At 42.1% G+C, this 27,576-nt stretch overlaps 2 protein-coding genes across 5 annotated transcripts in view; both read left to right on the top strand.

The window, feature by feature from the left end:
• Fras1 (Fraser extracellular matrix complex subunit 1) overlaps positions 1 to 12,848 on the top strand; it is a 272,346-nt gene extending 259,498 nt beyond the window's left edge. The window contains exons 69-73 of the mRNA XM_090343975.1: positions 1,099 to 1,215; positions 5,002 to 5,168; positions 6,683 to 6,888; positions 7,928 to 8,074; positions 9,238 to 12,848. Coding sequence (XP_090200101.1) covers positions 1,099 to 1,215; positions 5,002 to 5,168; positions 6,683 to 6,888; positions 7,928 to 8,074; positions 9,238 to 9,831 — 1,231 coding nt within the window. The 3' untranslated portion in view covers positions 9,832 to 12,848. The remainder of the gene's footprint in view (positions 1 to 1,098; positions 1,216 to 5,001; positions 5,169 to 6,682; positions 6,889 to 7,927; positions 8,075 to 9,237) is intronic.
• A 4,856-nt stretch (positions 12,849 to 17,704) lies between these two features.
• Positions 17,705 to 27,576, top strand: part of Anxa3 (annexin A3) — a 52,195-nt gene continuing 42,323 nt past the window's right edge. Inside the window, exons 1-2 of one of the 4 annotated variants that reach the window (XM_090343369.1) lie at positions 17,705 to 17,728; positions 22,121 to 22,173. In XM_090343369.1, the coding sequence (XP_090199495.1) occupies positions 22,159 to 22,173 (15 nt within the window). In that variant the 5' untranslated portion in view covers positions 17,705 to 17,728; positions 22,121 to 22,158. Of the gene's footprint in view, positions 17,729 to 18,102; positions 18,251 to 21,220; positions 21,246 to 22,120; positions 22,174 to 27,576 lie in introns of those variants that run through there. The other 3 variants (XM_090343366.1, XM_090343367.1, XM_090343368.1) reach the window with 3 other exon arrangements.

The raw sequence follows: 27,576 nt of genomic DNA, 5'->3' as shown, positions 1-27,576 counted from the left end.
ATAAAAGACCCTGTATCGCAAAAACACTTCTTAGCAGAAAGAATAGTGCAGGAGGAATTTCAATTCCACACTTTAGACTCTATTACAGAGCTATAGGAACCAAAACAGCTTGGTACTGGCACAAGAACAGGCTTGAAGACCAATGGAATAGAACTGAGGACCAAGATATTAATCTACAGACATATGGTCACCTAATTTTTGATAAGGGAGCCAAAAAATAGAATGGAAGAAAGACAGCCTCTTCAACAAGTAGTGCTGGCAGAACTGGTTAATCACCTGCAGAAAACTATAGTTGGATCCTTCTTTGTCACCCTGCAACAGAATTAACTCCAAATGGATCAAAGACCTCAAGGAAAAAGCAGATGCACTGAAAACTTTACAAGAAGGAATAGGAGATATACTAGGTCTCCTTGGTACAGGTCGAAACTTTGTTAATAAGGACCAAGAAACACAACAAATCAAAGAACGTCTGGATAAGTGGGACTGCATTAAACTGCAGAGCTTCATGATTTCAGACTCCCAGATTCTACCACAAACAGGAATTCTCAATGAAGAGCCTCCATGCAGAAGTCACAGTGGTACTCAACTTTGTAACCAGATGAGGCTTCAGGACTTGAGAAGAGAATCTCCATATCAGGTGCTAGAGAAAGGGGGCTGGGAGCGTTCCACAGGGCACTGCTTCCATTCTGCTCTGGAATGATAGGCTGTAACCTGAGACATTTGCCTGTACCTAGCTGCCTCAGAAGCAATAGAATTTGAGATTGTGTTCAACAGGGTGACCCTCCATAAAACAACATTAATCATCCAGTGAAATGAACGCTGTAACCACCTGACCTTTTAGATTTTTCTAAATGAGCACCTTTCTCAGCTTCCACCATAAAGAAGACTGGAATAATTAAAGCTAGGTCTACTGAGCCCCTCTAGATATTACTCTGAAGGTTGAAATAATCAGAGATGAGTACTTGAAAGTGGTATTTGCAGAGTTGTAAAGTACTTAACTGTACCATTTGGATAATGTTTCCTGATATCACTCTTTCTAGGGAGTAAGCAATCTAATTGTTATGTCCTATGACTTTAGTCTGCTTCCTCTGTTTCCAGAAAAGACTACTCAGGGGAATACACCATCTACCTGATCCCTTGCACGGTACAGCCCACACAGCCCTGGGTCGACCCAGGAGAGAAGCCTTTGGCCTGCACTGCACATGCCCCAGAAAGGTAGGAAATTATGTCCCATTCTCATTCTTTGCAGTTTTCTTCTACTGCCTAATACGTATTTGTGACCTCAAAAGCAATGCCACAGTGCTGGTACAGTCCTTGTACAAAGTAGCAAGACATGTAAGTCATGCAGTGCCCACATCCCAAGCTAGAGCTAAGGATGAACAAGGCCGTGCTCTGGTTCCTCATTTCAGCTCTTGTTCCATAAACAAGCATCCTTCTTATGGTCTGCTTAATTCCTTGTTCTTTGTATTTTTTTGTGCATTTCCTTGGTGATTTTGTTGTGATAAAGGATTCCCAAGCATAGAGCTGAAGACCTAAGTCTAGTATTCCTAAGCATAGAAAGGTGTTTGGCATTTTGCATAAACGTCACACAGGTGTGAGCTATAATTCTGTTGGCCATGAGTTCATTGTTCATGAATCAACACTATATGTTAAACGAGGGGATTAAACAAACACACATGAAACAAGGCTATGTATTGATCAGTGGATAAACCATTGTAAACAGAAGCTCACAAATCTAGACCTGTGTTCTAGGATGAGCAGTTCACGGGCTCAGAGTATGGAGACCTTACAGATCAAAACTACTGAGAATAACAAATCCAACTACACACAACAGCTACCCACCTGAGCTGAGACTACCCATCTTATATCATGCCATATACTCATTTCTTTGCTCAGTATTCATTCAGCTTTTATTCTGTGCTTTCTTCTGGCCTGGGCATTAGAATATTAGCATAAAACAAACAGGGATCTCAGGGTTTTTGTAATCCAGTGATACTTTTCTTGGACCTGTGCAAAGCAGATAGAAAATATTTCTTTTTTTTTGCCAATCCTGGGGCTTGAACTCAGGGACTGAGCACTGTCCCTGGGCTTTCTCAAGGCTAGAGCTCTACCACTTAAGCCACAGCACTATGTCCAGCTTTTTTCTTTGTATATGGTACCAAAGAATCAAACTCAGGTCTTTATGCATGCTAAGCAAGCACTCAACCACTAGGCCAAATTCCTGGCCCCAAGAAAACATTTCTGAGCAAAGATGCCATAGACAAAACCCAACATTAACAGAGGACCTTTTGAGCCTGGTGCCGGTAGCACATGCCTATAATCCTAGCTACTCAGAAGGCTGAGATCCAGGATTAAAGAAAATCCTGTGAGATTCTTATCACCAATAAACTAACCCAAAACATATAAGTTGAGCTATGGATCAAGTAGTAGAACTCTAATCTTGAAAGAAACACCTAACAAACAGCACCCAGACCCTGAGTACTGGTGCAGACATATGCATGTGAATGCAGACACACACACACACACACACACACACACACACACAGGATCATTTGAGATGTGACTTTTAAGCTCAACACTTGAATTTATTGGACTTGGTAATGCTGAGTTAATCGATGGCTTCATCCAAGAACAAGCTGAAGGACAAGAAGGTGGCTGGAATGAATTCAAGAGAGAAAGGTGAAAAAGAGTCTACAGTGTTTGTGGATTAACAGTGTTCAAGTTTGACAGTGTTCAAGTTTGACTATAACAATATTAGAGAAATTGAATAGTAACCCAAAACAGTTCAACTTAATGGTGATTTCCTTTTAAGTGTTTTAAGATGGAAACCATTTCATGATGCTCAAGTGAAAGGATCTGCCAGAGGGAAAAGTTGATGATGTTGGCAAAAGAGAGAGCATTTGCTAAAGCCAGTTCCTTGGATATAGCAAAGGAACAGACCCAGAGCCTGAGGGGAAGGGCTGGCTTTAGCTAGGAGTCTAGCATGTTCATCCACTGAATGAGGAAAGCAGACAGAACCTATGGATTTGGGTCAAGGGAGAGTTAGGAGATGGGAGGGGAAGGTTGTGAAAATGGACAACAGACCAAGTCAGTTTTCTCAGTGAAACAAAAAGCTGGGCATTGACCAGAAGTGGGGAACACAGATCTGAGGAAAGGGAAGGAAGCAAGAAGTGGCAAGAAATGTGACACGAGAGCACAATGGCAGCCTCAGTGCAGGCAGGCCTGAGGCTGAATCATTCTCAGTTGTCATATTATTGACATTAAACAAAGTGTACATGTGGCAAGTATCAGCATGCACGTATACACTCAGGGGACACCACCACAATCCAGACTTCCTCCCAACATAGATTATCCCTTCCGCCCCTCTCCCTGGCTACTCAACCATCTGCTATTCAACCATCTGCTCTCTGTCACCATGAGAGTTTCCTAGAATGCTAAAGAAATGACATGACACGTGCAGATCCTTTTCTCTAGCACATGTTGCTTTGCATGAACGTTTTTGATTCGTTACTGTGTCAGCAGACCAATCTCATTATTGTTGAGCTGTGTCCCATAGTACCGATCCAGCACAGCTTTATCAACTCTTCAGCCCATAAACACTGGAGTTGTTTCTAGTTTGGTAAAGGAAAACTCTGCAGAAATTTTATTTTTATGTAAGTTTTATTTTATATTTGTGCTTCACTGAAGCATATGAATGTGTACATGTGTGTGTGTGTGTTTACTATAGTCAAGCAAACAACCATATCTGTCTCCTCAGATAGTTACCTTTTTTTGATCAGGAAGTGATAAGCACCCATAAAAATCAAACTGAATTTCCCGTATGTACTACAGCATCACGAACTGTAGTCATTACGTGTGTCTCTAGACAGACTCTTCCTATGGAACTGTGACCAGGCTCATGTCACCTCCTCCCAGCCCCAGGAACCACTGTTCTCTTTATTTCTTTGTATTTGATACTTTCATATTCCACCTGTAAATGATATTATGTAGATTTTCATTCTGTGACTGTCATATCTTATTGCATAATATCCTTCAGGTTTAATCATGCCACAAATGGTAGAGTCTCTCTTGGGGAGAATAAGTACTGTTTATTCTCTTAGGCGTATACATTACGTACTACATTTCTTCATTCATTCATCCACTAAAGTGACAACACTTTGGTTATTTCCATATCTTGGATATTATAATTCTACAATGAACCTAGAGGTACAACTACACAAGAGCTGATTTCATCTCCTTTTGATATAGACCCAGTAGGGAAGTATTGGATCATTTGCCAGTTGAACAGGTAAAAAATATAAGAAACCACCATTATACAATGACTAGACTAATTTGTATCTATTTAGGATTCTAGCTGAACTTCATCTTAGTTTTCTCTTTTCCATGCCATGTGTTACTTTCTAGCATAATATCCAATTTTTAAAGACTGATTTCTCTTACTGACTCTTCATCAGAGTACAACTTCTCTGGAGGCATAGGTTTTTCTACTATATCTACAGTTGTGTTCCCATTACTAAAACAGAGTCTGTTGTATAATAAGTTCTTAGTAATTATTCATTAAATAAAGGAGAACTGAGGCAGTAGAGATCATGGGATAGAGACCAAAAGACATCCAGCCTGGCCAGATCCCAGGTAGGGAGAGAAGAGAGTAGCAGACGAGGCTGGAGAAAAGGCCAAAGCTATTTAAATACCTGTCTTTACTCAAACAGCAGCAAGTTTCTTAAGCAATCGAAGAACAACCTTGGGATCCCCCCCACCCCACCCCACTAAAATGTGTGAGGAAGCAAAGGGTACAAGAGAATTCCAAAGACTAATGAAATTATTCCTGTTCAAAAGACCAAATAAAAGTCCTCCTCCATGCATCTCTACTTAATGAACATTCCATATCCAAAATAAAGCTGTGCCCACAGCTCTGCAAAGGGGCAGGGGAATGAGGCAGCTCAAATGACATCTGAAGAGTCGAGCCTGATCTCAGGGAGCTTTTATCTCTGCCACATTTAGGTTCCTGCTACCCATCGCATTCCAGCAGACCAACCGACCTGTGCCTGTTGTGTATTCACTCAACACTGAGTTTCAGCTCTGCAACAATGAGAAGGTATTCCTCATGGACCCCAACACATCTGATATGTCACTGGCAGAAATGGATTACAAAGGAGCCTTTTCCAAAGGTGAGTGGCTTCCTTCCCCTGCAGAAAGCAGCTATTTTGGACTAGCATCTCTGCTCCTAAGATCTCAACCCCCAGTAAAGATTCTCCAGGATCAATTCAGGGCAGCCAAGGTTGAGTTCAAAAAGAGCCCTCATGGTGTGAAGTAACACCATAGCTTTGGAACTGCGGTGAATGGCAGTGTGGCACCATGGAAATCTGTAGTCTGAGTGGTAAGGAGACTGGGGCTTTGGGAGCCAGGAGATTGGCCTAGTGGTAGAGTGATTGCCTAGTATACACAAAGACCAGGGTTCGAGTCCTAGGTACCACATATATAGAAAAAGCCAGATGCAGTGCTGTGGTTCAAGTGGTAGAGCTACAGCCTTGAGAAAGCCCAGGGACAGTGCTCAGGCCCTGAGTTCAAGCCTCAGGACTGCCAAATAAAAAAAGAAGACTTGGGGCTTCAGTTAATAAGCAAATACATTGGAAGGTATGCAAGTGTATACACATGTGTTTTAAATGAAATATGTGCAGTAGATTCAAGGGAGATTTCAAATAATGTAATTTGATAGAAGGGCAAAGTAGGGTTCAACAAAATAACTACCAGGAAATGGATACTTGAAAGAGGTGGCACTGGGACAAGGGGAGAGGAATTGATGAAGAGGAGAAAGGAGGGGACAGCAAAATCAAGAATGTAATATATACCCTACAAAATTAGGAAAAAGTGAGTCAATGGGTCACTGGGGAAGGATGAGCTCTACCAAAATGCCATTCTCCTTGGTCACATCAGACCATGTAACAAAGGCCTCCATGTTTCATACTTTTTGCAAACAGCTAGTCATTTTTAATTATCATCACAGTTTTAGTCCTATCTAATATACATTGTTTTGGCTAGCATATTTATTTTGCCCAGCATTCCTTCTCCTGCTTGTCCCTCATACGCCAAAGGCTCTATATGAGAAATGTCTACTCATGATTCAGGATTCTCCTACTATGACATCTTCCTTTAAACCCTTCTGACCCTCTCTCTAGACACATGTAATCTGATGTAGTGTTTCCTGTTGAGGCATGTGATTGTGTTGTAGGAGAGGTTTAACACCGTGGTTTGTGGAGCCAAAGTACTTTGACTTTGAAGTCAACCTTCACCACTTGCTAGTTTTGTGGCCTTCAATAAATCCTTCTGTTATTTGGCATCTCAGTTTCCTTATCTGTAAAACTGTGAGCACTGCATGAATTATTATATGAGAGGAAAAAAATGTACTACAGTAATGAGCAAATGGCAAATTTGATAAATGCTAACTATTACGTTTGTCCTTCCAACTGAATCTCACCCTCTGGGTCCTCTGGGTACAGCCAAGTACTTGGCAGCCCTTAAATGCTTCATGAATTAAAGAGGGAATAAATGATGAATGAGTATTTTTAGGGACATGTAGAACTTGTACTGAGGGGACATGCTAAATCTTTTCTACCTTTAACATTTCTTTCTCAGCAAGTTTCTCTTCAAGTTTGACCTAATTGATGTCTTTCCATCTTTTCAGGGCAAATCCTGTATGGCCGAGTCCTTTGGAATCCAGAACAAAACCTCAATTCTGCTTATAAACTCCAGCTGGAGAAAGTCTACCTGTGTACTGGCAAGGATGGCTACGTGCCTTTCTTTGATCCTACAGGGACCATCTACAATGAAGGGCCTCAGTATGGATGCATTCAACCCAACAAGCATCTAAAGCATAGATTTCTGTTGCTGGTATGCTCACAGATTTTAGGGCAGACTTGCTCAACTGTGAATTCAGCCTAAAACAACCACTCTTCATGGTTTTTCTCTATATATTATTGTTGTTGTTATTTCTCTCTGATCAGATAAATACTAGTACACATTCCTGTATGTTATTGGTGGGAAACAAGACTTGGCATTACAGATACTCCAGGAAAACCAAACTCTAAGCAGGGTTTCTCAAAATCTGCTCCAAAGGCCCTGAGTGGCCCTGGTATTCTTCTGGCCTCCATATGGACAAAAGTGCTTTCTTTCTACTGTGATGGTGCCATTTACTTCTTCAGTGAAGGAACTATGGAATGTTCTTTGATTGGATTTCAGGCTCTGCATTGTAACTGATCTTTAAGAAATTATCATTTGTCAGGGTCTCAGTTAGTATTTTAAACAGTAAGGACAATAATCCCTTTCCTCCTATAGGAGGCCAGAGTTTCTTCATGTATTTCAACTATGATAGTGTATCAGAACTGATTGAATCGGAAGCAATGAAGAGATTCCCTTTCTTTTGTGAAGATTTTACAAAAATGTAAATAATACCAGCTTTCCTTTGGGAGGAAGAAATGAATGTAGATATTCTTCACTAAAAATATTTTACTAAAATTAACATACGGTAAAAATGTCATGGTCATTTTTGAATAGCTTTACATGTAGGTGTCCTTTTAACTTTTCAGGACTAAATTCTGACACAATAAATATTGATAGATATAAATCACATAAACAGCTGCTCTTTGAGGTCGTCAATTTTTAACCAGTGTGAAAGATTTTAAGACCAAACAGCTTGAGAACCACTGGTCCAGCCCATCGATGGATGTTTTCACATGCCAGACCCCATCAGAGTTCTTCTGGAAAGAAGATAGTGGGTGCCCATAGGCAGCACTGGGCTAAGGAGGAGCCCAGCACCGACGGTTGACCTAGCCCACAAGGACAAGAAACCCTTTTCCCCCCTGTGTCTGAACATGCCAAAACAGTGCTTCTGTTTTTCTAATTCTTGTGTTTCTTTTGTTCTGCAATGCAGGACCGCAGTCAGCCAGAGGCCACAGCTAAGTACTTCCATGATGTGCCTTTTGAGGCTCATTTTGCTTCTGAGCTGCCAGATTTCCATGTAGTCAGCAGCATGCCAGGTGTGGATGGATTTACTCTGAAAGTAGATGCTCTCTACAAGGTGAGTTTGGTGAGAATTGAAGCCAGTTAAAGCTGGCAAAAAGGAGGAATGCACCATTTCTGGAATCATGATTTCTTTTTACAGTACTCATGCTGACAGGCTCTTTACAAACTTTTATGAAAGTTATTCACCCACAAATTCTCACCACTTACCTCGAGCAGTCCAAAGCTAAGCTTTAATTTAGCTGGCTCTGGTGGTATGCACCTGTCTGTTTCAAGGGAAACGTAAGTGGGAGGATCCAGGTCACTTTAGGCATAAAAAAAATAAGTCCTCTTTGAAAAAAACTCATGTTTATAAAAGGGCTGCGTGTCTGGCTAACGTGACAGAAGCCCCGATTGTCATATTGCAAGGCTGTTGATGATGTTTGGTTTTCCTAAGTTTTTTCAAATCTTGGCTCTATTCTCAGCTAACTGATTTTCATAGGTATAAGGAAAACACTGGGCAAACAACACAAATACAATGCAGCAACTTAGAAGGGCAAGAATTACTAGTGTTAGAGAAGCAACATTACCTGCACTCCAGCCACAAACATAAACTTCCAAGATCCAGTTTTTCTAAATCGTCATCTATGACTTTGAATTTTCAGAACTGTTATCTCTTCTCAGAAGTTACTTCAAAGACATGGAGAGTTTTTATGTGGGAAGATGAGAAAACATTCAATGATCCAGCCTCTCAGGGGACAATCCAGAAACTATTAAGCAAATTTTTATCAAGAATCTTCATAGAATGCACAGGGCAGTTCTTGAATGAAAATTTGTGAAATGACCCCCTTCTAGCTGAAATTCACCAGTAAATAGCAAGGCACAATAACAAACCATTAAAGGTCATTGAGAATAGATGTGGTTATTAATACTATCATTTCATTGCTATTAATATCAAGAGCAACAATTGTGAGCATTCACTCAGCTAAGTAAGTCATGACAAGAAAAGTCATAGGCTATTTCGAGAATAGGCAGGGAGACAGAAAAGATTGACACTACATCAGTCTTATTTATAAATATAATAGAACCTATAATCTGTGGTTCTGTGTTGAAGACACCAACCATTATTGCTTTGCTTGAGACAGGAATATGATAGCCTCGTCTTGCCATTGTCTTACTTCTGAAGCCACCTGTGGACAACAATGGTGTGCTGTTTGTCTCCCTGTCTCCCTCCTCCTGCAGGTGGAAGCCGGACACCAGTGGTATCTCCAGGTGATCTACATCATTGGCCCTGACACTGTCTCAGGGCCCCGGGTCCAGCGTTCTCTCACAGCTTCTCTGAGGCGCCATCGAAGGGACCTGGTAGAGCCTAGTGGCTGGCTGACTCTTGATGATTCTCTCATCTATGACAATGAAGGAGACCAGGTCAAAAATGGCACTAATATGAAATCCCTGAATCTGGAGATGCAGGAGCCAGTTGTAGCTGCTTCTCTGTCTCAGACTGGGGCATCCATTAGCAGCGCCCTGGCTGCCATTATGCTTCTAGTCCTGGTGTTTTTAGTGGCTTGTTTCATCACCAGGAAATGTCAGAAGCAGAAAAAGAAGCAGCCCCTGGAGGACACTTTGGAAGAATACCCCCTGAACACCCAGGTGGACATGCCCAAGAGGAACCAGGATTGGGTGGAGAAGAATGTGAACAGACAATACTGCACTGTGCGTAATGTCAATATACTGAGTGACGGCGAGGATTCTTATATGTTCAAAGGTGCTAAAGTAAAAAAAATGAATCTAGAGGTCCGAGTCCACAACAATTTGCAGGATGGAACAGAAGTTTAATGAGGGAGACCCAAGTGTATTTTTTTTTCTAAAATCATTTTTATACATTGCGGGGAAATACTGGTATTTTTATAATCTTGCAGATAAAAAGGGAAAACTATGGCTTTGAGTGGCAGATAGCACACATTACATGCATCAACTCACAACTGAGCTACCTCATGCACAAAGAACCCCTGAGGTACCCCTAGGGTATTGGAGTAGTTGTGTCTGTGGATCCCTTTAAGAGTGTCACCAGTTACAAAGATCTCCTCTAGAAAGCTGACTATAGAAAACAAGTTTCTTAGGCTGAGGACAGGAGCTGGAAAATTAAGCCAGTCCATTATATTCAGAATGTGTCCATCATACTCAGAATGCAAGTGGATCATGGTGGATCTCCGAGACAGTGAGAGAGGTACAGGACCTGCGCTTTCCTTCTGTATCCCCAGCCTTCTTCTCCTTGGGCTTTTCCTAGACCCGAAGACAGCAGATTATGAATTGTTGACACTCATATCCCATTAAACTATCCAGCACAACTTACACATTTGCACAGCATTTCTACCTGTCTGTCTGTGTGCCACAGACTCTAGTATACTTTGAGCTTTTTTCACCTAAAGGCCTCAGTGTGCTTTAGACTAAAAAATTTCTCTACGAAGGGAGGAGAGCTGAAACCTGAGTAAAGGAGGGAAGAATACCCAATGCCGCATCAATCATGTACCATGGTTTTTGAACTCTACAAATGCTTAAACAACACCAGTCACACGTTCCTGCTACCCCAGGGTCTGCCCAGTCCATATAATAGTCATGACCAGTGGCCATGTCTATTAATTTTATGAGGGCTTCAGAAAAGTAAACAATTCATTTTAATAAAGTAGATTACAAGAAAGCCTAAGTTGGAATGATACCAGGTTTCACAGATGCACACCTGTCCCTTTTCACTGTGTGACACAGCAGGTGGAGGCTATGTCCGGGTGCAGTATTTCAGGGATTTCTCTCTGGAGGTTCTTTGCTGGTAGCTCAGGCACTTATTTTTTTTATCCTATCAGTACATGACAAGGCCATAAATACATGGCTTTAAAATAATTAAGTATTCAAATATCAGCTTAACTAGTCCATGTGTAGTGTTCACATGACTTGCCTTCGTTTCTATTTTGTTTCTGCCTTGGTGGCCAAAACACAAGCATGCATACCATGTTCTTTAGAGGCACAGTTCCATTATTGAGGAGTCAAGGACATGTTCTCTTTTTTAATGCATGACACACCACACTCACTGAGCACACCATAGTCATTGTGCAAGTAACAGAACATCTATGTTGTATAGTGTTAGTGTCAGAAATTCCCAGGTTCTTTGAAAATATTCTGCACTAGAAATATGTTGGTATTAAAACCTACAAAGAATGAACCATAGAAATGACGTTAGACAGCTCCATCTGACTGGATGCTCCTTGAGTGTAGGGCCTATGTAAGCCACATACCACATTCATCAGCCTTGCCCTGCACACAGCAGGCCCTCTAGAAATCATTGTTGACTGAACAAATGGATGGTGTAGTGAATGAGTAATAAGAGAATGAATATAGGAAGAAGAGATCATTGTAGTGTCAATATCACAAGGGCCATTTGACAAAAAGAATAGCTTTCTACTTGGAGGAAAAAAAAGATAAATCCTTAGATATGGCAAAACAACAACGACGAAACACTTTGCCTACACATGACTCTAGTGGTAGTCCTAGAAATCAGGAAAAGAACAGCTGTAAGAATAGATTGGCAGGAGGAGAGACTTAATTGGCATCCAGAACAGAAGATTTAGAAGACAGTCTAGTTTCAAGAAAGGGTGAACTGGGGTGAACCCAGAAACTCAGGACTGGCCAAGTGCTACTTCAGACCAGCTTGAGCAATTCAAGGCAGGACATCTTGAGCAGGTTCAGACATCAGAACTGGCATTTTATGTTGGAGTGTCAGTGAGCCAAGCACTGAATCTGCTCCAAAACAACCTGGAGGGCAGTGAATGCTAATTCTACACAACAGAGAGCCAATCTTCTATAGAATAACTTTGCAGTTAAGTATTTGTCACTGCTCAAATTCCCAGAATGCTTCACATTCAAGCAGCACTTCTCCATGGGTTCAAAGGTTCTTCTTGCATTCTCTTCCATTGCCACATACATGTAGGAGGGGTACAGATAGGTGGTGGATGGAAATTAGTGTAGGGAGCGAAACTGAGCCCTGAGGATCCTCACAAAATGACAAGAACCGCTGCCTCTGAAGACTTACACATGGTGATCTCTAGGAAATGGAAAGTCCCTGAAATACTCCTGCCTCCCTTTCTGCTCTTCCTTCTCCCGTCACTCACATTGTATGAAATGCTGGTACTCCTTCAATGGAGGCACACTTTCTGAAGAGAAGGTGGAATCCAGATCTGCCTCTTTGGTATAGAATTGTTCCTTGCATTTGCATTTTCTACTTTATCTTCAGGATCAGATATTTGATTCATGTGGATTATATTTCAGTGATAGCTCAGCTTTCAATTTCTCTAACTTGCTCACTAATGCCTTTGTGTGTGTGTGTGTGTGTGTGTGTGTGTGTGTGTGTGTGTGTGTTTTACTAACCTTTTCTATCAAGCCTTCATGTAAGCAGTAAGAAAAAGCCCTCAGGGGTTGCTACTTGCTATCAGACAATGACTGTGAAGGTTAAAAGAAAGAATGGTTTGCACCATTTTTTTTTGCCTTGTGTCCCTTTTATTGTACCCCAGGTACCCTAGAGGACTCCCACAGCTTCCTATTGTCATATAGGAAATAGTGTTGCAAAGTGTTTTCACAGTCTCAGTGTCCTGTAGGTATTTGTTATTCCTGATACCACAAACTTGCCCAAACTGATTTTTTTTTAACTCTGTGGTGCTGTCAATCTGATTTCTAGACCCTCAAATGATTTTTGTATTTCCAATATGAATTTGTGTGTTATGAATTTCTGATTTCTCCAGTAGCATATGTCACTATACAAATTTGTATTAATAATTAATAAAGGACAGTCTGGTTGTTTGCTGTTTGCTTTACCACATCCTTTTTAGATTATTCATTTCTTTAACAGACAAAGCCACTGAGCTAGCATGTTATTCAGCAATTTGAGGAAGATTTTCTCAAAGAGAAACTCCATAATGAGGTTGATTCAGTAACTTGGACTAAGTGTACTAAGGACAAAACACTGGAAAAGTAACTACACAATGTCATGATCATAGCTTTTCTTTAGTAATCAGGAAAAAGAATGACTTGGATTTCCATATATGAAACAGTACGATGAATATTCAGACTGTATTATTATTATTGAATCTTCTTGGGCTACTTGACATAGCATGATAGCATGAGCATAGCTGTGTCCTTCTGTGCAGAAATTTGTTAAGGTCCATCACTCACTCCGGAGATGATCAAACCTCCAAGTGAGTTCATTGACTTGTGAAGGGCAAAATGGCAAGAATGGAGTGGAACAGAGCCCAGACAGCCTTGGAAATCTGCAAGCTGTGCGTTTGCGTCTCTTTGCCCTTCAATAAAACAAAAAACCGACCAGGGACAATGACCATCAGGCTCTGTTGGTCCATTTACAAATTCAACAAGACTTGAGAAAGTATGTTTTCATTAATTCTGGGGAAAGGCTGTCACAACAGCTCCCAGAAGCATAAACCTAATGTAATCTCCAAATCTTTATTAATTTCCTATTGTTTCCTGTGATTTGTTAAAGCAGGCTTACAGTCCTGACAGCCATTTCTCTGCGCACATGGAGACAGCTGACACTTCGTGGCCATAAGATTTAGGAATGGAATGGCAGCATACGTATACCGAATTTAAAATGTCTCATTGACTATGATTTTAGGGAAACATGGGGAACTGGAAAGGAAAACTATATTGGGAATATATTATTAAGTTCAAATATGAAATCAAGAAACTTACAGGTTATGTGTAGTCCTGTAACCACAGTGTTGTGTGCCAGCCACAATGTTGATATTAAATATTATAATGAATTAAAAGATTATATTCCCAAGTAAACCAGAGAGTGGGGTGGGGGGAGGGGCGGGAATAGGGAGGGGGAAGGAAAGAGAGATTCTTAATAAAAGCCCTGTACAATGACACAGTGATAATATCCCTGATAAAATTCTAGGGACAATAACAAATAATATATTGTACACATCTGGCAATACTCTACATAATAAGTACACTGACTCCTTTATACTTTCTGCATCTCTTGTCCTGGGTGGTTTTCTTTGAATGTTCCACATGAACTATAGAATTCCAAATCCTTACAGCTCTCACCAGCACAACTTGGCATTGCTTAAAATTAGCCCCAAGCCAGGTACTCAGTCCCTCATATTTCTAATCTTAATTCTCAGGAGGCTGAGATATAAGGATTGCAGTTTGAAGCCAGCCCCTGACAGGAAAGTACGAGGTTCTAATCTCCAATTAACCAGCAAAAAAACCAGAAGTGGAGCTCTGTCTCAAGTGATAGAATACCATCCATGAATGAAAAGGTTAAATGAACAACACCCAAGCTCTGAATTCAAGCCCTAGTACACACACACACACACACACACACACACACAGCCCCACGCTCCTGTAACCTAGGCTGCATGCTTGTCATCAAACCTCCCATTACCCTGTTCATAAAAACAGAACCAGTCTACAACCTTCTCTTTTATAACAAGTAGAATTTTATGCTCAGACTTACTTTAATGCCATCAAATTCCAAGAGTAATCAACAAGTAATCCAAGTTTGTGAAGATTCAATGGAAGAATTTCTATCAGCTGTTACATTTCAAGATCAGCATGCCTGGCACTGGTGGTTCATAGCTATAATCTAGCTACTCACAAGGCTGAGATCTATGTATCAAGGTTTGAAGCCATGAGACTCTTATCTCCAATTAACCAGCAAAAAGCTGGAAGTGGATCTGTGATTCAAGCTAGGAAGTTCAAGTCCCAACTCCAGTATCCAGTATCACACACACACACACACACACACACACACACACACACACACACACACACGCTCAATATTGGTCACTTCACCAAGTTGCTGTGTCATTAACTGCACAGATGCACAGACAGAGCCACTGAGAGGAGAGAAGTTGTGGATCAGGGCTTCTCTCTGGCTGCTTCCTCCTGCCTTGCTGCCCCTTCTGGCCACAGCAGCCTACTTTCGTGGCCACAGGTCCTGTTGGACACCTCTTCCACAGGTTTACTTCTTCTAGGTTCTGATGCAAACTTTCTGTCCCTTATCCATGCAGGTGCAGATGTAACAATGATTTCTGTAGTGGGAATTCTATCACCCATTCACCTTCCTCTCATGGCTGGGTTAAACTCTGTGAAAACCCTTGCATATATCATTGGTCTTTTGCCTGAATTCTTATGTGCCATCGGTTCTAGTTCTTAAATACAAATCACAACTAAACACAGGAACTCAAATCCAATCTCGATTTTAAATTTGTCCATGGTATAAGCAGTCATGTAAGGATGAATATTGAACCACCATCTTGAAGCCAAAGGAGCCTTGCTTGATTTGTAGCTTGCTGGAACTGCAGCATGAACCCAGGGCCTCAAGCTCTTGCTCGGTTTTTTTGTTTTGTTTTGTTTTTGAGCAGTTAGTATTCTACCATTTGAGCCATGCTTCCCCTTCTGACTTTTTTGCTTGTTAACTGAAGATAATAATCTGACTGGTCTAGATTTGAACCATTACCTTCCGAATAACTGAGACTACAGATGTGAGCTACAGGACCAATTGCACTTGCCTGTTGGCTAAACCAATCTCAGTCAGACACTAATGGCTCACACTTGCCATCTTAGCTACTAAGGAAGCTGGGACCTAAAGGATTGTGTTTTATAACCAGCCAGGGCATTAAAGTCTGAGATTACACTCCAAATAATCATCAAAATGTTGGATGGGAGGTAAGGCTCAAAAGGTAGAGCACCAGTTCTAATAAAGTTGAGCAAAATTATGGGACTCTGAGATTAAGTAGCACCCCTACAAAGGTTCAAAAAGGATCGGGGTTGGGGGAAATCCTTTTGCTTTTTTTAAAATACGTAGTTCTTAAGCTTTATGGTAAATTAGAATCATCTAATAGGATTGATCAAACAAGAGATCTGAAAAGTTGGGTTTTTTTTTTAAGTTTTCATTTCTAACAAGTTTCTATGTTTCAAGAGCCAGTTTTAAGATCACACTGCTCCAGTCTCTTGTACTTATGCACAAATAAGCAAAGGTCAAAGCAGCTCCTGTACTAGCTGAAAAAAAACAGCAGTGTATCAAACCACTAAAAGAAAAACTAGATTCTGACACTTAGTAAATGAACCAAATCTGAAGTTTATATTTAAATGGGCATTCAGTCTCTCTACTTTTAATCTTAGTTTTCCTTTTAATAGCAGTACTAGGGTTTGAACTCAGGGACTCAGGCTTTTTTGGCTTATTTTCTAAGCTAGAACTCCACCACTTGAGTGAGGCCTTCAGTACTGCTTTTTGCTACTTAACTAGGAAGCAGTCTCATGGACTTTTCTTCCTAGGCTGGCTTGGAACCACAAGTATCTAGAACTATAAGCATGAGCCACTGGTATCTGGATGCTTATCTGTTTAATTCATATTTCCACTTTTTTCCCCCCAGAATAACAGCAATAGAAGTAAAACACTCAAGAGCTTGTGAAAAGAAAGTTGATCTTCCTTCTAATTATGCTGACTACCAGTGAACCAATAGAGTTGCCTGCTTTCTGGACTGTCCCAGATTCTTCATGTTCCTCTTCTAAATTCTACAGTGTTTTGAATTCTTTCCACCAGCACATAGCGTTAAAGATAACACCTATAAGGCATCCTACATTTTGTGCCAAACTTTCTCTTTAAAAATAATTTTAGGTTTCTAGGTAAACTAGGGAAGGTCCAGAAATTTCCACTGTCCCCTCTCCCTGCACCTATACCAGCTCTCCCATTTCCAACATCCTAAGAGACAAGTATATTTCCAGGGAGAATGAACACATGAACACATCATTATTACCGACATTACATCAGAGTTCACTAGAGATTGTCCATTCTGTGCATACTGACATTTACCTGCCATTATGGGGAACATATTAAAAGTACACCATGGAACTCACTTATGTCCCCATCTCCTCACCCCTACCTCTGCTCCAAAATTCCTGGAGACCAGTGGTCCCTGTGCCATCTCCAGAGTTGTCCCTTTCCAGAATATGAAAGAGTTGGGGTGGCACAGTATATAACCTTTTCAGACTGGCTGCTCTCTCCCTGCCTTTCTCACCTTGTGAACTCCAAACCACTCTCTGCATTCTCCCTATAGGACATTAATATTTCCTCTTCTGATTTTTTTGAGACATGTCTACCTATGGAGTCCAGATTAGCACGGAATTTAGGATCCTCCTGCCTCTTGCTAAAATGTTAGGATTTCAGGGACCCCGCCTCAGCCCTGATTCCAAAACAAAAACCCTTACAGGAGTATAATTTTAGAACACATATCTCATGCCTGCCCATCTCAGATCCTTTCAATAATTCCCAGTTAGCTGCTAAGTTATGCCCTCAGACAGGAAATGTGTCATTCTTGAATTAGCCCTGCCCAGAGGTGGGGTAACAAGGCTGAGCCAGTCTGGCTATCTACTTTTACCTCATTTACGGTGAAATCAAAAGCTTAGCCACAGGCTAAACCACTTCCCTGTGCTGTCAATTCTAATAAAAATAACACTCTCTAGAGCTGCCTTGAAGATTTCTAAAAAAAATTCAGTTAATGTAAGGAAACAATTATTTCAACACCCAGTGTCTCCCAAAAACGTTAGTTCCTGTTGCTACTTTCTCCTGAGTTCTTCAACACATTCCTTTGTCATCTACTCTCTGTGCAACTTTGTGGACCTTACCAACCCTCTCTGTGTCTCAATTTCCTCACTTACATAACAGGTAACTTATGGGGTAGCTATAAGACCAGCGGAAACCAATGCAGTTGTGAAGAATTTAGAACACTGCTGGCTCAAAGTAAATACCAGATCAAAGGGTGCTGTCCCAAGTGAGTTTCTTGGAGGTGAGGGCTGTAATGTCTGAATCCACAGAGCCTTGAGCAGGGTAAGCCTGGAAACATATTTATGGGTCTCCAGGAATGTATGGATGGGAGGGTGGAGGCGAGGAACGCGGGCCACGAGCTGGGGCCAGGGTGCAAGTTGGAGGTCTTGGCGGCCAGGGGCACGCACCCCCCTCACCCCGTCCCCGCCTGGGAGGCAGAGCAGGTGGAGTCCCGCGGCCAGCGGGAGGGAGGCGGGGCAGAGGACGGGGTGCGGCCTCCATCCGGAGGGGAGCGAGCTGGGAACCCCAGCTCATACCTTGGCGGGCCTTTCCTGTTCCTGGAACGCTGGAGGTGGAGATCGGGGTGAGTTTTGTCCTTCTTGGGCTCGGAAGAGTGGGCGCCTCGCCCAGCTGCTGTCCCCGGTAGGCCTGGGGGTGTGGGAGGGGGGGCTCTCGAGCTCGGCACCAGCCCCAGGGCAGGGGGGCGGGGGATGTGGCATGCCTGGGCCGTCACCCAGCTAGGGTCGTGGCGTGCCCAAGCCCCAAGCTGGTCTCCGGCGGGCACCGTCTTAACCACGCCCCCGTCTGGGCTCAGAAATCAAAAGGCCAGGAGCTGACCTGGGGCCTCTCCCGGGCTGGCTCAGAGCCTATCTGTCCTCCCCTTCACGCAGAAAGTTTCATTTTACTTTGGGGGTGGGAGTGAGGTAGGATTTTGGTAGTTGGGAGTTAGAGAAGTTTGCTTCCCCCACGCCCCGGAAAAGACTCACCGTTGACTTGGATTGCAACAGAGCACTGAGCTTGAGTGCCCTCCCCCCCACCCCAGTTGGCAATGGGAAGTCTGGTGTGGTAGATGATGGCAGATTTCTGGGACTTCTGAGAAATGATGGCTTCCACCCAGTTCTGGGTCACAGGAGGCCCCTTTGATGCTGATTAGAAGTCGTCTAATCAGCAGGGTTTCTAAATAACTCTCTTCCTCCACCCCATCTCTCTCTCTGGGGTTTGAGCTGGGATTTGAACCTCTTACTTAGCTTTTTCTACTAAAAGTTGGGGCTCTATTACTTGAGCCACAGATCTACTTCCAGCTTTTTGCTGGTTGATTGGAGATAAGAGTCTCATGGGCTTTTGTGCCTACCTTGACTTCAAGCCTTGATGTATAGATCTCAGTCTTCTGAGTAGTTAGATTACAGCTACGAACCACCAGTGTTCATCTTGAAATGTAATACCCTATAGAAATTCTTCCAAACACTGAGTCTTAATAAACTGGTATCACTTGTTGATTCCTCTTGGAACTTGCTGGCTTTAGACCAAAGTGATCCTCAGCTCTCAGCCTCTTGACCAGTTAGGATTATAGGCGTGAGCCACCAGAGCTTTGCTAGTGTAAATTCACTCGTTACAGGCGTTGGTTGTGCAATATTACACTGGGATAAAGCTCATCAGAGATATGCTCATCAAAACGTTATCTTGTCCTCAGTTCTCATATGGGCAGAGAAATTCAGAATGACAAGAAGAAGTTTTTTAAATGTTCAGAAAATCATACTGCCCTTTCCTACAGCTGTTTTGGTTGTTAAGGAATCTGTTGAGAAGTCAGGATGGAGGGGAAGGAATAGGAAATTATGTAACCTCTGCAATCCCTTTCCAGAAGGATGTGTTTGGAGTTCTGTTGTGGGATCATTTGGCCTCTTTACATTTTTTTTAATCTTTTTTTTTCTTTCTTTTTTTTTTTTTTGCCAGTCCTGGGCTTGAGCTCAGGGCCTGAGCACTGTCCTTGGACTTCCTCAAGGCTAGAGCTCTACCACTCGAGCCTCAGCACCACATCCAGCTTTTTTCTATGTATGTGGTACCAAGGAATCGAACCCGGGTCTTCATGCATGCTAGGCAAGCACTTTAACCACTAGGCCAAACTCCAGGCCCTCTTTACATTTTTTTAAAGATCAGTAATAATTCAATCCGATGTACAATACAAAGAGTTGCTGAGTATTTGCATGTAACAAAGCATCGGGATCAAATCCATACTAGAAGTCCGGCAGTCTGGATTCAGAGGGTTCACTCACTCACTATGTGACTGTGTACTTTTAAAATACCTTTTTGAGCCCCTGGCTTCTTTATAAATAAAACTGAAGTGTTACTAGCGATTAAACTATGCATAGATGATTGTGAAATATATACTGTTATTTATTCCATCAGTGGTTTTTTTAAATACCTATTATGCTCCTGTAAACAAATGTTATTTGAGGAAAAAAAAATTCCCCAGCCTCGTAAAACTGATCTTCTAACAATTTTATATTACTACCCAGGTAGCAAGAACACAAAATCCTGGCTGATATTACAAATATTGTCTCACTCAGTGTTAGCAACAGCCTGCTCTCCTTTTTATAAATGAGGAACTTAGTCTCAAAGAGATTTGAGTCTAAATTTAAGAGGTGTGTTAATCAGGTGTGTTAATCATTATTGTGATAAAGTGCCTGATAGCAATACATTTTTTTTTTTGCCAGTCCTGAGCTTGAGCTCAGGGCCTGGGCACTGTCCTTGGACTTTCTCAAGGCTCTGCCACTTGAGCCTCAGCACCACTTCTGGCTTTTTTCTACATATGTGGTACTGAGGAATCGAACCCGGGTCTTCGTGCATGCTAGGCAAACACTCTACCACTAGGCCAATCTCCGGGCCCCAGCAATACATTTTTTAAAGAAAAGTTTCACAGTTTCATTGCTATGGCAAGAGAATGAACCGTCCATGACAGACCATGGTGGTGACAGAGGAGGCTGCTCTCTTGGTGACTATCAGGAAATATATGAAGACAGAGGCAGGAAAGGGCAGGGAGATGATGTGTCCCCACAAAGGCATGCCCAGATGACCTAACTCCCTTCCACGAGCTCCCACCTCCTAAGTTTCCACTGCATCCCAGTGGCCACCAGATTTTGAGTCCACTCATGGATCCCTGCCATGAGGAAGTCAGAGCCCTGATGATCCAGTCACTTCCCAGAAGCGCCAGCTCTGAACCCTGCGACATTTCCAACCCAGCCTTCATTCACCACCTGTGCCTTTGCAGGACATTGCAGACTTAAACTATAATACGAGAGAAAGCCCAAAGTAGTCAGTGTGGACCTTATAGAGAGATGAAGGGATGGAATCTGAAACGACAGAGTCCACTGTCCAGACAACTGAGGGCCTGAGAAATCCTGGGCTAAATATTTCTCGGAATTATCACGATTTCCTGTTGAACTTTGCTCTGAGGCTATCGTTGTACTTTTAGAATATTTTGTTCCCAGGATGGGTGGGAGCACTTCTAAATCAATCTTGGAGACAAGCCAGCATGCTTGAGTAATGTCCACATATGGAAAGCATGCCTGTAATCTCTCAGCACAGACCCTTTTGCCTCTGCATCTTCCAAGGATGGGAAGGGGCTCCCGAAAGCAGTCAGGTCTCTTTTATAATAGCATGTATCCTTAGGGCCATGCACAAATGAACACAGAGGATTTACCATCAAGGACAAGGACTCAGCTGAATCCAGCTGAATCCAGCTGAATCCAGCTCAGATTTGTGTTGGTTTCCCAGGAGAGAGATGTTTCTGATGTTTCTAATCCTTCTCTTCCCTACCTTTCCCTTCCTTTCTTCCCCTTCCTTTCCCCTCCCCTTCCTTTCTCCTCCCCTCCCTCCCTCCTTCCTTTCCCCTTCTCCCCTCCCATCCCCTCCCCTTCCCACCTTTCCTTTTCCCTTCTCTTCCCTCTGCATCCCTCCCGTCTCCTTTCCTCTCTCTTTCCTTTTTTCCCTTCTTCTTTCCTCCCTTTCTTCTTTCCTTCTTTCTTCCATTTTTTTTACCCCCAGAATGCTTATGATGGCAATGTGCCTTACAGGAGTTAGTAATATACATAATTCTACTGGAGTGTGTGTGTGTGTGTGTGTGTGTGTGTGTGTGTGTGTGTGTTGCTATATTATCTACACTTTCAAACTCTGGGGCTCAAACAATTTCCTGGTCTCAGCCTCTTGTGTAGCTGGTCTATACATATGCACGACTGCATCTGGTTCAAGTAGGTAAAATCCAGACTGCCTGGAAGCATGTCCTGAGCCCCTTATGTAGAGCTTGTCCATGGACCTTGTGGTGCTCTCTGAGGGACTGGGCAGTCTCTTGAGATAGCGGGTGTCCCATAATGGTTTAGTAAGTGGTATCCAAGATGCAGCCTCTTCCTGAGTTTTTTCTCTATTAGTTGACTTATGTTTTCTGGATTGAAGAGCAAGAATTAGATTGAATCACAGCTTTATACAACTTAGTTGCTTTTTTTCTTTTTCTTTTAATAGGTCAGCATAATCTTCATTCAAGGAAAGTATAGGACATCATGGCATCTGTGTGGGTAAGTAATTCTTAACCTTGGAACACAGCAACTTTTTTATTATTATTATTATTAGTCAAGGTGTTTGAACTCTGGGCCTGGGCACTGTCTCTGAGATCTTCAGCTCAAGGCTAGCACTCTAATACTTTGAGACACAACACCACTTCCAGTTTTCTGGTGGGTAATTGGTGATAAAAGTCTCAGAAAGGGTCTAGGAATTTGACCTAGTGGTAGAGTGCTTGCCTAGCATGCACGAAGACCTGGGTTCAATTCCTAGGTACCACATACATAGAAAAAGCCGGAAGTGGTGCTATGGCTCAAGCGGTAGATCTCTAGCCTTGAAAAGGCCCAAGGACAGTGCTCAGACCCTGAGCTAAAAGCCTAGGACTGACCACAAAAAAAGAGTCTTAGGGACTTTTGTGTTCGGGCTGGTTTTGAACGACAATCCTCAGATCTCAGCCTCTTCTGTAGTTAGGCTTTCAGGTGTGAGCAACTGGCACCTGGTTAACATAGCAACCTTTTTGAGTCAAGTAAAAATATAGAAAATCAAAATATCATGTAAGATTTTTTTGAAAGTTGACTAAAAATCATCACCTAGGATTCCAGTGAGGTGACACCAGCTTATAACACCAGCACCAAGATGATGAAACATAGTGAACCTAATCTCTGCCTTCCAGTGTCTGAGAGGTTGCACATGTGTCACCCTGCCTACACTTCACTTAAAAAAAATCTTGAAGGGGCCAGGAGTTTGCCCTAGTGGTAGGGTGCTTGCCTAGCATACACAAAGCTCAAGGTTTGATTCCTCAGTACCACATACACAGAAAAAAAGCCAGAAGTGGTGCTGTGGCTCAAGTGGTAGAGTGCTACCCTTGAGAAAAACCCTAGGACAGTGCTCAGGCCCTGAGTTCAAGCCTCAAGCCTGACCCAAAAAAATATCTTGAAATAAAGTAGACAATTACAACCATAACCCCAAACCAAAAACCTAAAACAAAAGCATCAGTCTGTTTACCTAGCTCTACATGTATAATTGTGACAGCAAATATTAGATGAATAGAAGATTAGAAAAGACAACCCTTGGGGAAAATGTCTGTAGGACATCAGAGAAAAGATTTAACTCCTTAATATATAAGCAACTTTAGGAAATAAACTTAATCCAGGCACTGGGGGCTCACACTTGTAATCCTAGCTACTAGGTAGGCTGAGATCCGAGCATCTCAATTTGAAGCCAGCCAGCCCCCGGGCAGGGAAAGTCTGTGAGACTCTTATCAAGTTAAATACCAGAAAACTAAAAGTAGAGCTGTTCCTTAGAGAGCACTAGTCTTGAGTACTAAGGCTCAGGGACAGCACCCAGACTCTTACTTCAAGCTTCACACTGAGGAAGAAGGAGAAGAAGGAGAAGGAGGAGGAAGAGGAAAAGGAGGAGGAGGAGAAGGAGGAGGAGGAGGAGGAACAGGAGGAGGAGGAACAGGAGGAGGAGGAGGAGGAGGAGCAGGAGGAGGAAGAAGAAAAAGAGGAGAGGGAGGGGGAGGAGGAGGAGAGGAGGAGGAGGAAGAGGGAAAGGAAAAGAAAAGAAGAAAAGAGTAAGGAAAAAGGAAGAAACAAATTCAGTGGAAATTTTTGCAAAGGACATAAATAGGACTTGAAAATAAATAAACATAAGAAAAGATATGGTACCTCGCAGCAAATTAGAGAAATGTAGGTCAGGCACTGACACATCATGCCTATAAGACTAGCTTCTGAGGAGTCTGACATCTGAGGATCAAGGTTCAAAGCCAGTCTAGGCAGGAAAGTTTTTTAAGACTTTTATCTCCAACTGTCCACCAAAAATCTTGAAATGGAGCCATGAATCAAGTGGTAGAGTACTGGCCTTGAGCAGAAAAGCTAAGGGATAGATCTGAAGTTCTGAGTTCTAGCCCCAGTACTGATAGAGAGTGGGAATGGGGAGGGAGGGAGGGAAAGAAGGAGGAAAAGAGAGAGAGAAATGCAGATAATAATGAGATACCATTTCTACCTATGAAATTATAAAGACGAAAACAATGCACAGTAAGACCTGTCACACAGAGTGTGGGCAGGACAGATGTTTACATGTTCTCTTCATGGAGCATCCAATTGGTGTGACCGGATAATGTTAAGTCTGAGTCTATCGTGTTTAAATGCACATATCCTCTAATGCAATAATTCCATTACTGAAAATGTGTCCTAGATAAACTTGCATAAGGCTTGAGTAACATGGGACTGAGGATAATTGTATGTATTACCAAAAAGACTTTATTGAAAATATACACAGCCATCCAAAGGTACAAATTTTTAAAGTATGCATTTTAAATATATACCAATTTTAATTAATTTAATTTTATTGTAAAGTTGATATACAGAGGCATTAGTTACATAAGTAAGATAATGAGTACATTTCTTTTTTCTTTTGTGGGTCATAGGACTTGAACTCATGAATCCCGGCTGGGCACTGTCCCTGAGCTCTTCAGCTCAAGGCTACCACCCTACCCTTAAGCCAAGCCCCACTTCCTGTTTTCTAGAGGTTAATTGGAGATAAGAGTCTCAGGTTCTTCTGTGCCTGGGCCGGCGTTAAACCTTGATCTTCACATCTCAGCCTTCTGAGTAGCTAGGAATATAGGCATGAACCACCGTGTCTGGCATGAGTACATTTCTTGTTGAACAGTGCTACCCCCTCCTTTGGTTTCTCCCACTTTCCCTCATCCCTGATACCCCTCTCCCCCAAGTTGTTAAGTTCATTTCTAACATCGTGTCTTATGTAATGCTTGCATTGCCTCATTGCTCTGTCCTTGGACTATCTCTACCACTTAAGCCACAGTACCACTTCTGGCCTTTTCTGTTTGTGGTACCAAGGAATCGAACTGGATCTTTGTGCATGCTAGAAAAGCACTCTACTACTAGGCCAAACTCCCAATCCGCTAGTGTGTTTCTTAAACCAGGAGCATTTATTATATTTTGTAAGTACCAGGAAGGGGAAATTTTCAAAAAAAAAAACATGTGAGCAGCCTTTGACTCACATTATGCCTGTACCCTGCTGGCTAGGAAGTGAGTGGAGATTTCTTGTTTCTAGCTCTGAAATCCCCATTTCCTGGTGTAACTCTCTAGCAGTGACATGCGAGCCAAATGCCAGCCCTCATCCACTAGTAAATTGGCAGGGAATTGGTTGACCAGCCTTTTCAGCTGACACCTGCAAAGAACTCACTGCAAAGACCCAATGAGTTTGAGACAGGGTGAGTTGTATCCTCTTGCAACCATAACAAAGGCTCACACATTTAGCAGTTTTAACCAACATCTGATTTTTATCTCACAGCTTACTTGTTAGAAGCCTTATGTGGATCTCATGGCACTAAAATCATGGAGTTGGCTGCACCTCACTGGATCCAGGATGTCAAAGCAAAAGTAAAAGGACAGAGTAAAAGGACAGATGAATAGCTAAACAAAACAAGGTTTACATGGGCAATGGATCTTTCTTTACCTTTTTTTTTAAAAAAAAATGAAACATTGTCACATGCTATGTCAGCAAATATTATGTGACTTACTTTAGGTTTATTAGTCTCAGTTTGCTGAGACTATAGAAACTTGTTATTGGTGGTTGTGGGGCTTGAACTCAGAGCCTGGGGCACTGTCCGGGAGCTCTTTGGCTAAAGGCTAGCACTATACCACTCAAGTCACAGCTCCATTTCCAGTTTTCTGGTGGTTAATTGGAGGTAAGAGTCTCACATACTTTTCTGCACAGGCTACCTTTGAATTGAGATCCTCAGACCTCAGTATCCTGAGTAACTAGGATACAGGCATGAGCCACTAGTGCCTGGCTAGAAACTTGTTCTAGGGTTTGAACTCAGGGTTTTGATCATGCTAGGCACTGTACCACCAGACCATGATTCCATCTAGGTAAGGTATCTAAAATACTCGGTCATAGAAACAGAGAAGAGAATGACCGCCAGAGGCCATAAGAGTCACATGAGGCAAAAATGAAGTCCTAGGGAATAGTCTCACTATTATAAAATTGCACACTTCCAAATGGTTAGAATTCAATAATTTTAAAAGTCTCTTCAGATTACTATGTGTGTGTATTGTTTGTTTGTATGCATGTATGTATTATGTGTATAACTAACTCAGGGCCCTGTGCTTACTAGACAGGAACTCTACCACGGAGCCATGTAGCCAACCTTTTCTCTCTAGTTCCTTTGAGAATAGGTTCTTGCATTCCATCCTGGGTACTTGCCTGAACCACAATCTTCCTACTTTTAGGCTTCTTTTGTTGCTGGCATCACAGACATGTGCCACCAAGTCTAGCTTCCCTCAATAGAGATTCTTCAGGTCTCTCAATAAGAGTTCCTCAATAGTCTTCAGGTCTAGTCTTCCGCTTCTGGTCTAGAGCCATGATGCTCCTTATCTCAGCCTTTTATGTGGAGTGATTGAGCATTCAGTAAAGTTTAGTTGTAATAACTGACTTTTTTCGTATATATACTATTTTGATTCTATAAACTCTCCTTGCTAAATAATACCCCTGCAAGTGTTTGAATAAAGGAGCTTCTGTCTGTTTGGGAGCTTAATTTTATTTCAAATCAACAGTGTCTCTCCTCCATTGGAACTGTTTTCATGGAGACATCTGAAACAGATTCTTATCCTTAAAGCATTTTTCTGATTACCCTTATTTTTAATACTTAGAGTATGTTTAAAGAGCCATATAGTTTTAAAGAAACAGTGCTGTGTCACCTTTCTGAGTGAACTGGATAGAATCCAGTTCTGATCTTCTCTAAAGCCCTGTTCCACAGATCACCCTCACTTCTTTTTTTTTAACTACAGATTATTATAAAGGTGACATACAAAAGGGCCACCAATTTGTACGTTGGATACTGAGTACATTTCTTTTTGGACAATGTCATCCCTCTCTTTGTTCTTGTCCCAGATTTTCTCCTGTCCTCACCCACAAGTTGTAAAGTTCATTTTCAGCATAGTGTCTAGTGAACATCACCGCTGCATTTATTCACCCTTTATCCCTCCATTTCTCTGCTTCTCCTTACCCTAAGGACAGATGAATGAACTACCAAGACAAAAAAGAAAAGAGAAAAGCCTCTTGTTTCCATTTCCTGGAGTTCATTTTGCTAAATGTTATTTGAGATGACGAGAGGCACAGAGGCATTATGTTGTTTGGGTGCTTCCTGAAGGGTATCCTTCTTTGGACTCACTGTGTGTGAATGCCTAGAGCCCTGTGTAAGTTATCATGTCCCATGAGTGTTCTCACTTCTGACACGTGTCAGTGTCACCGTTTCCTGGTGTCTCTCACACTACTGACTGATGTAGACTACAAATTCAGGAAAGCCATGATGTCCTCAAATTCAAAATTCGCTAGCGTGACCCAGACAACGTTGTGAAAGTGCTGTACGTTAAAACACATATTTGTTATAA

This window comes from Megascapheus bottae, chromosome 13 (assembly GCF_031878675.1).
Source record: "Megascapheus bottae isolate mThoBot1 chromosome 13, mThoBot2.hap1, whole genome shotgun sequence".
NCBI classification, from domain to species: Eukaryota; Metazoa; Chordata; class Mammalia; order Rodentia; family Geomyidae; genus Megascapheus; species Megascapheus bottae.
The sequence above is the reverse complement of the archived record's forward strand: the minus strand, read 5'-3'. Positions and strand labels throughout refer to the sequence as shown.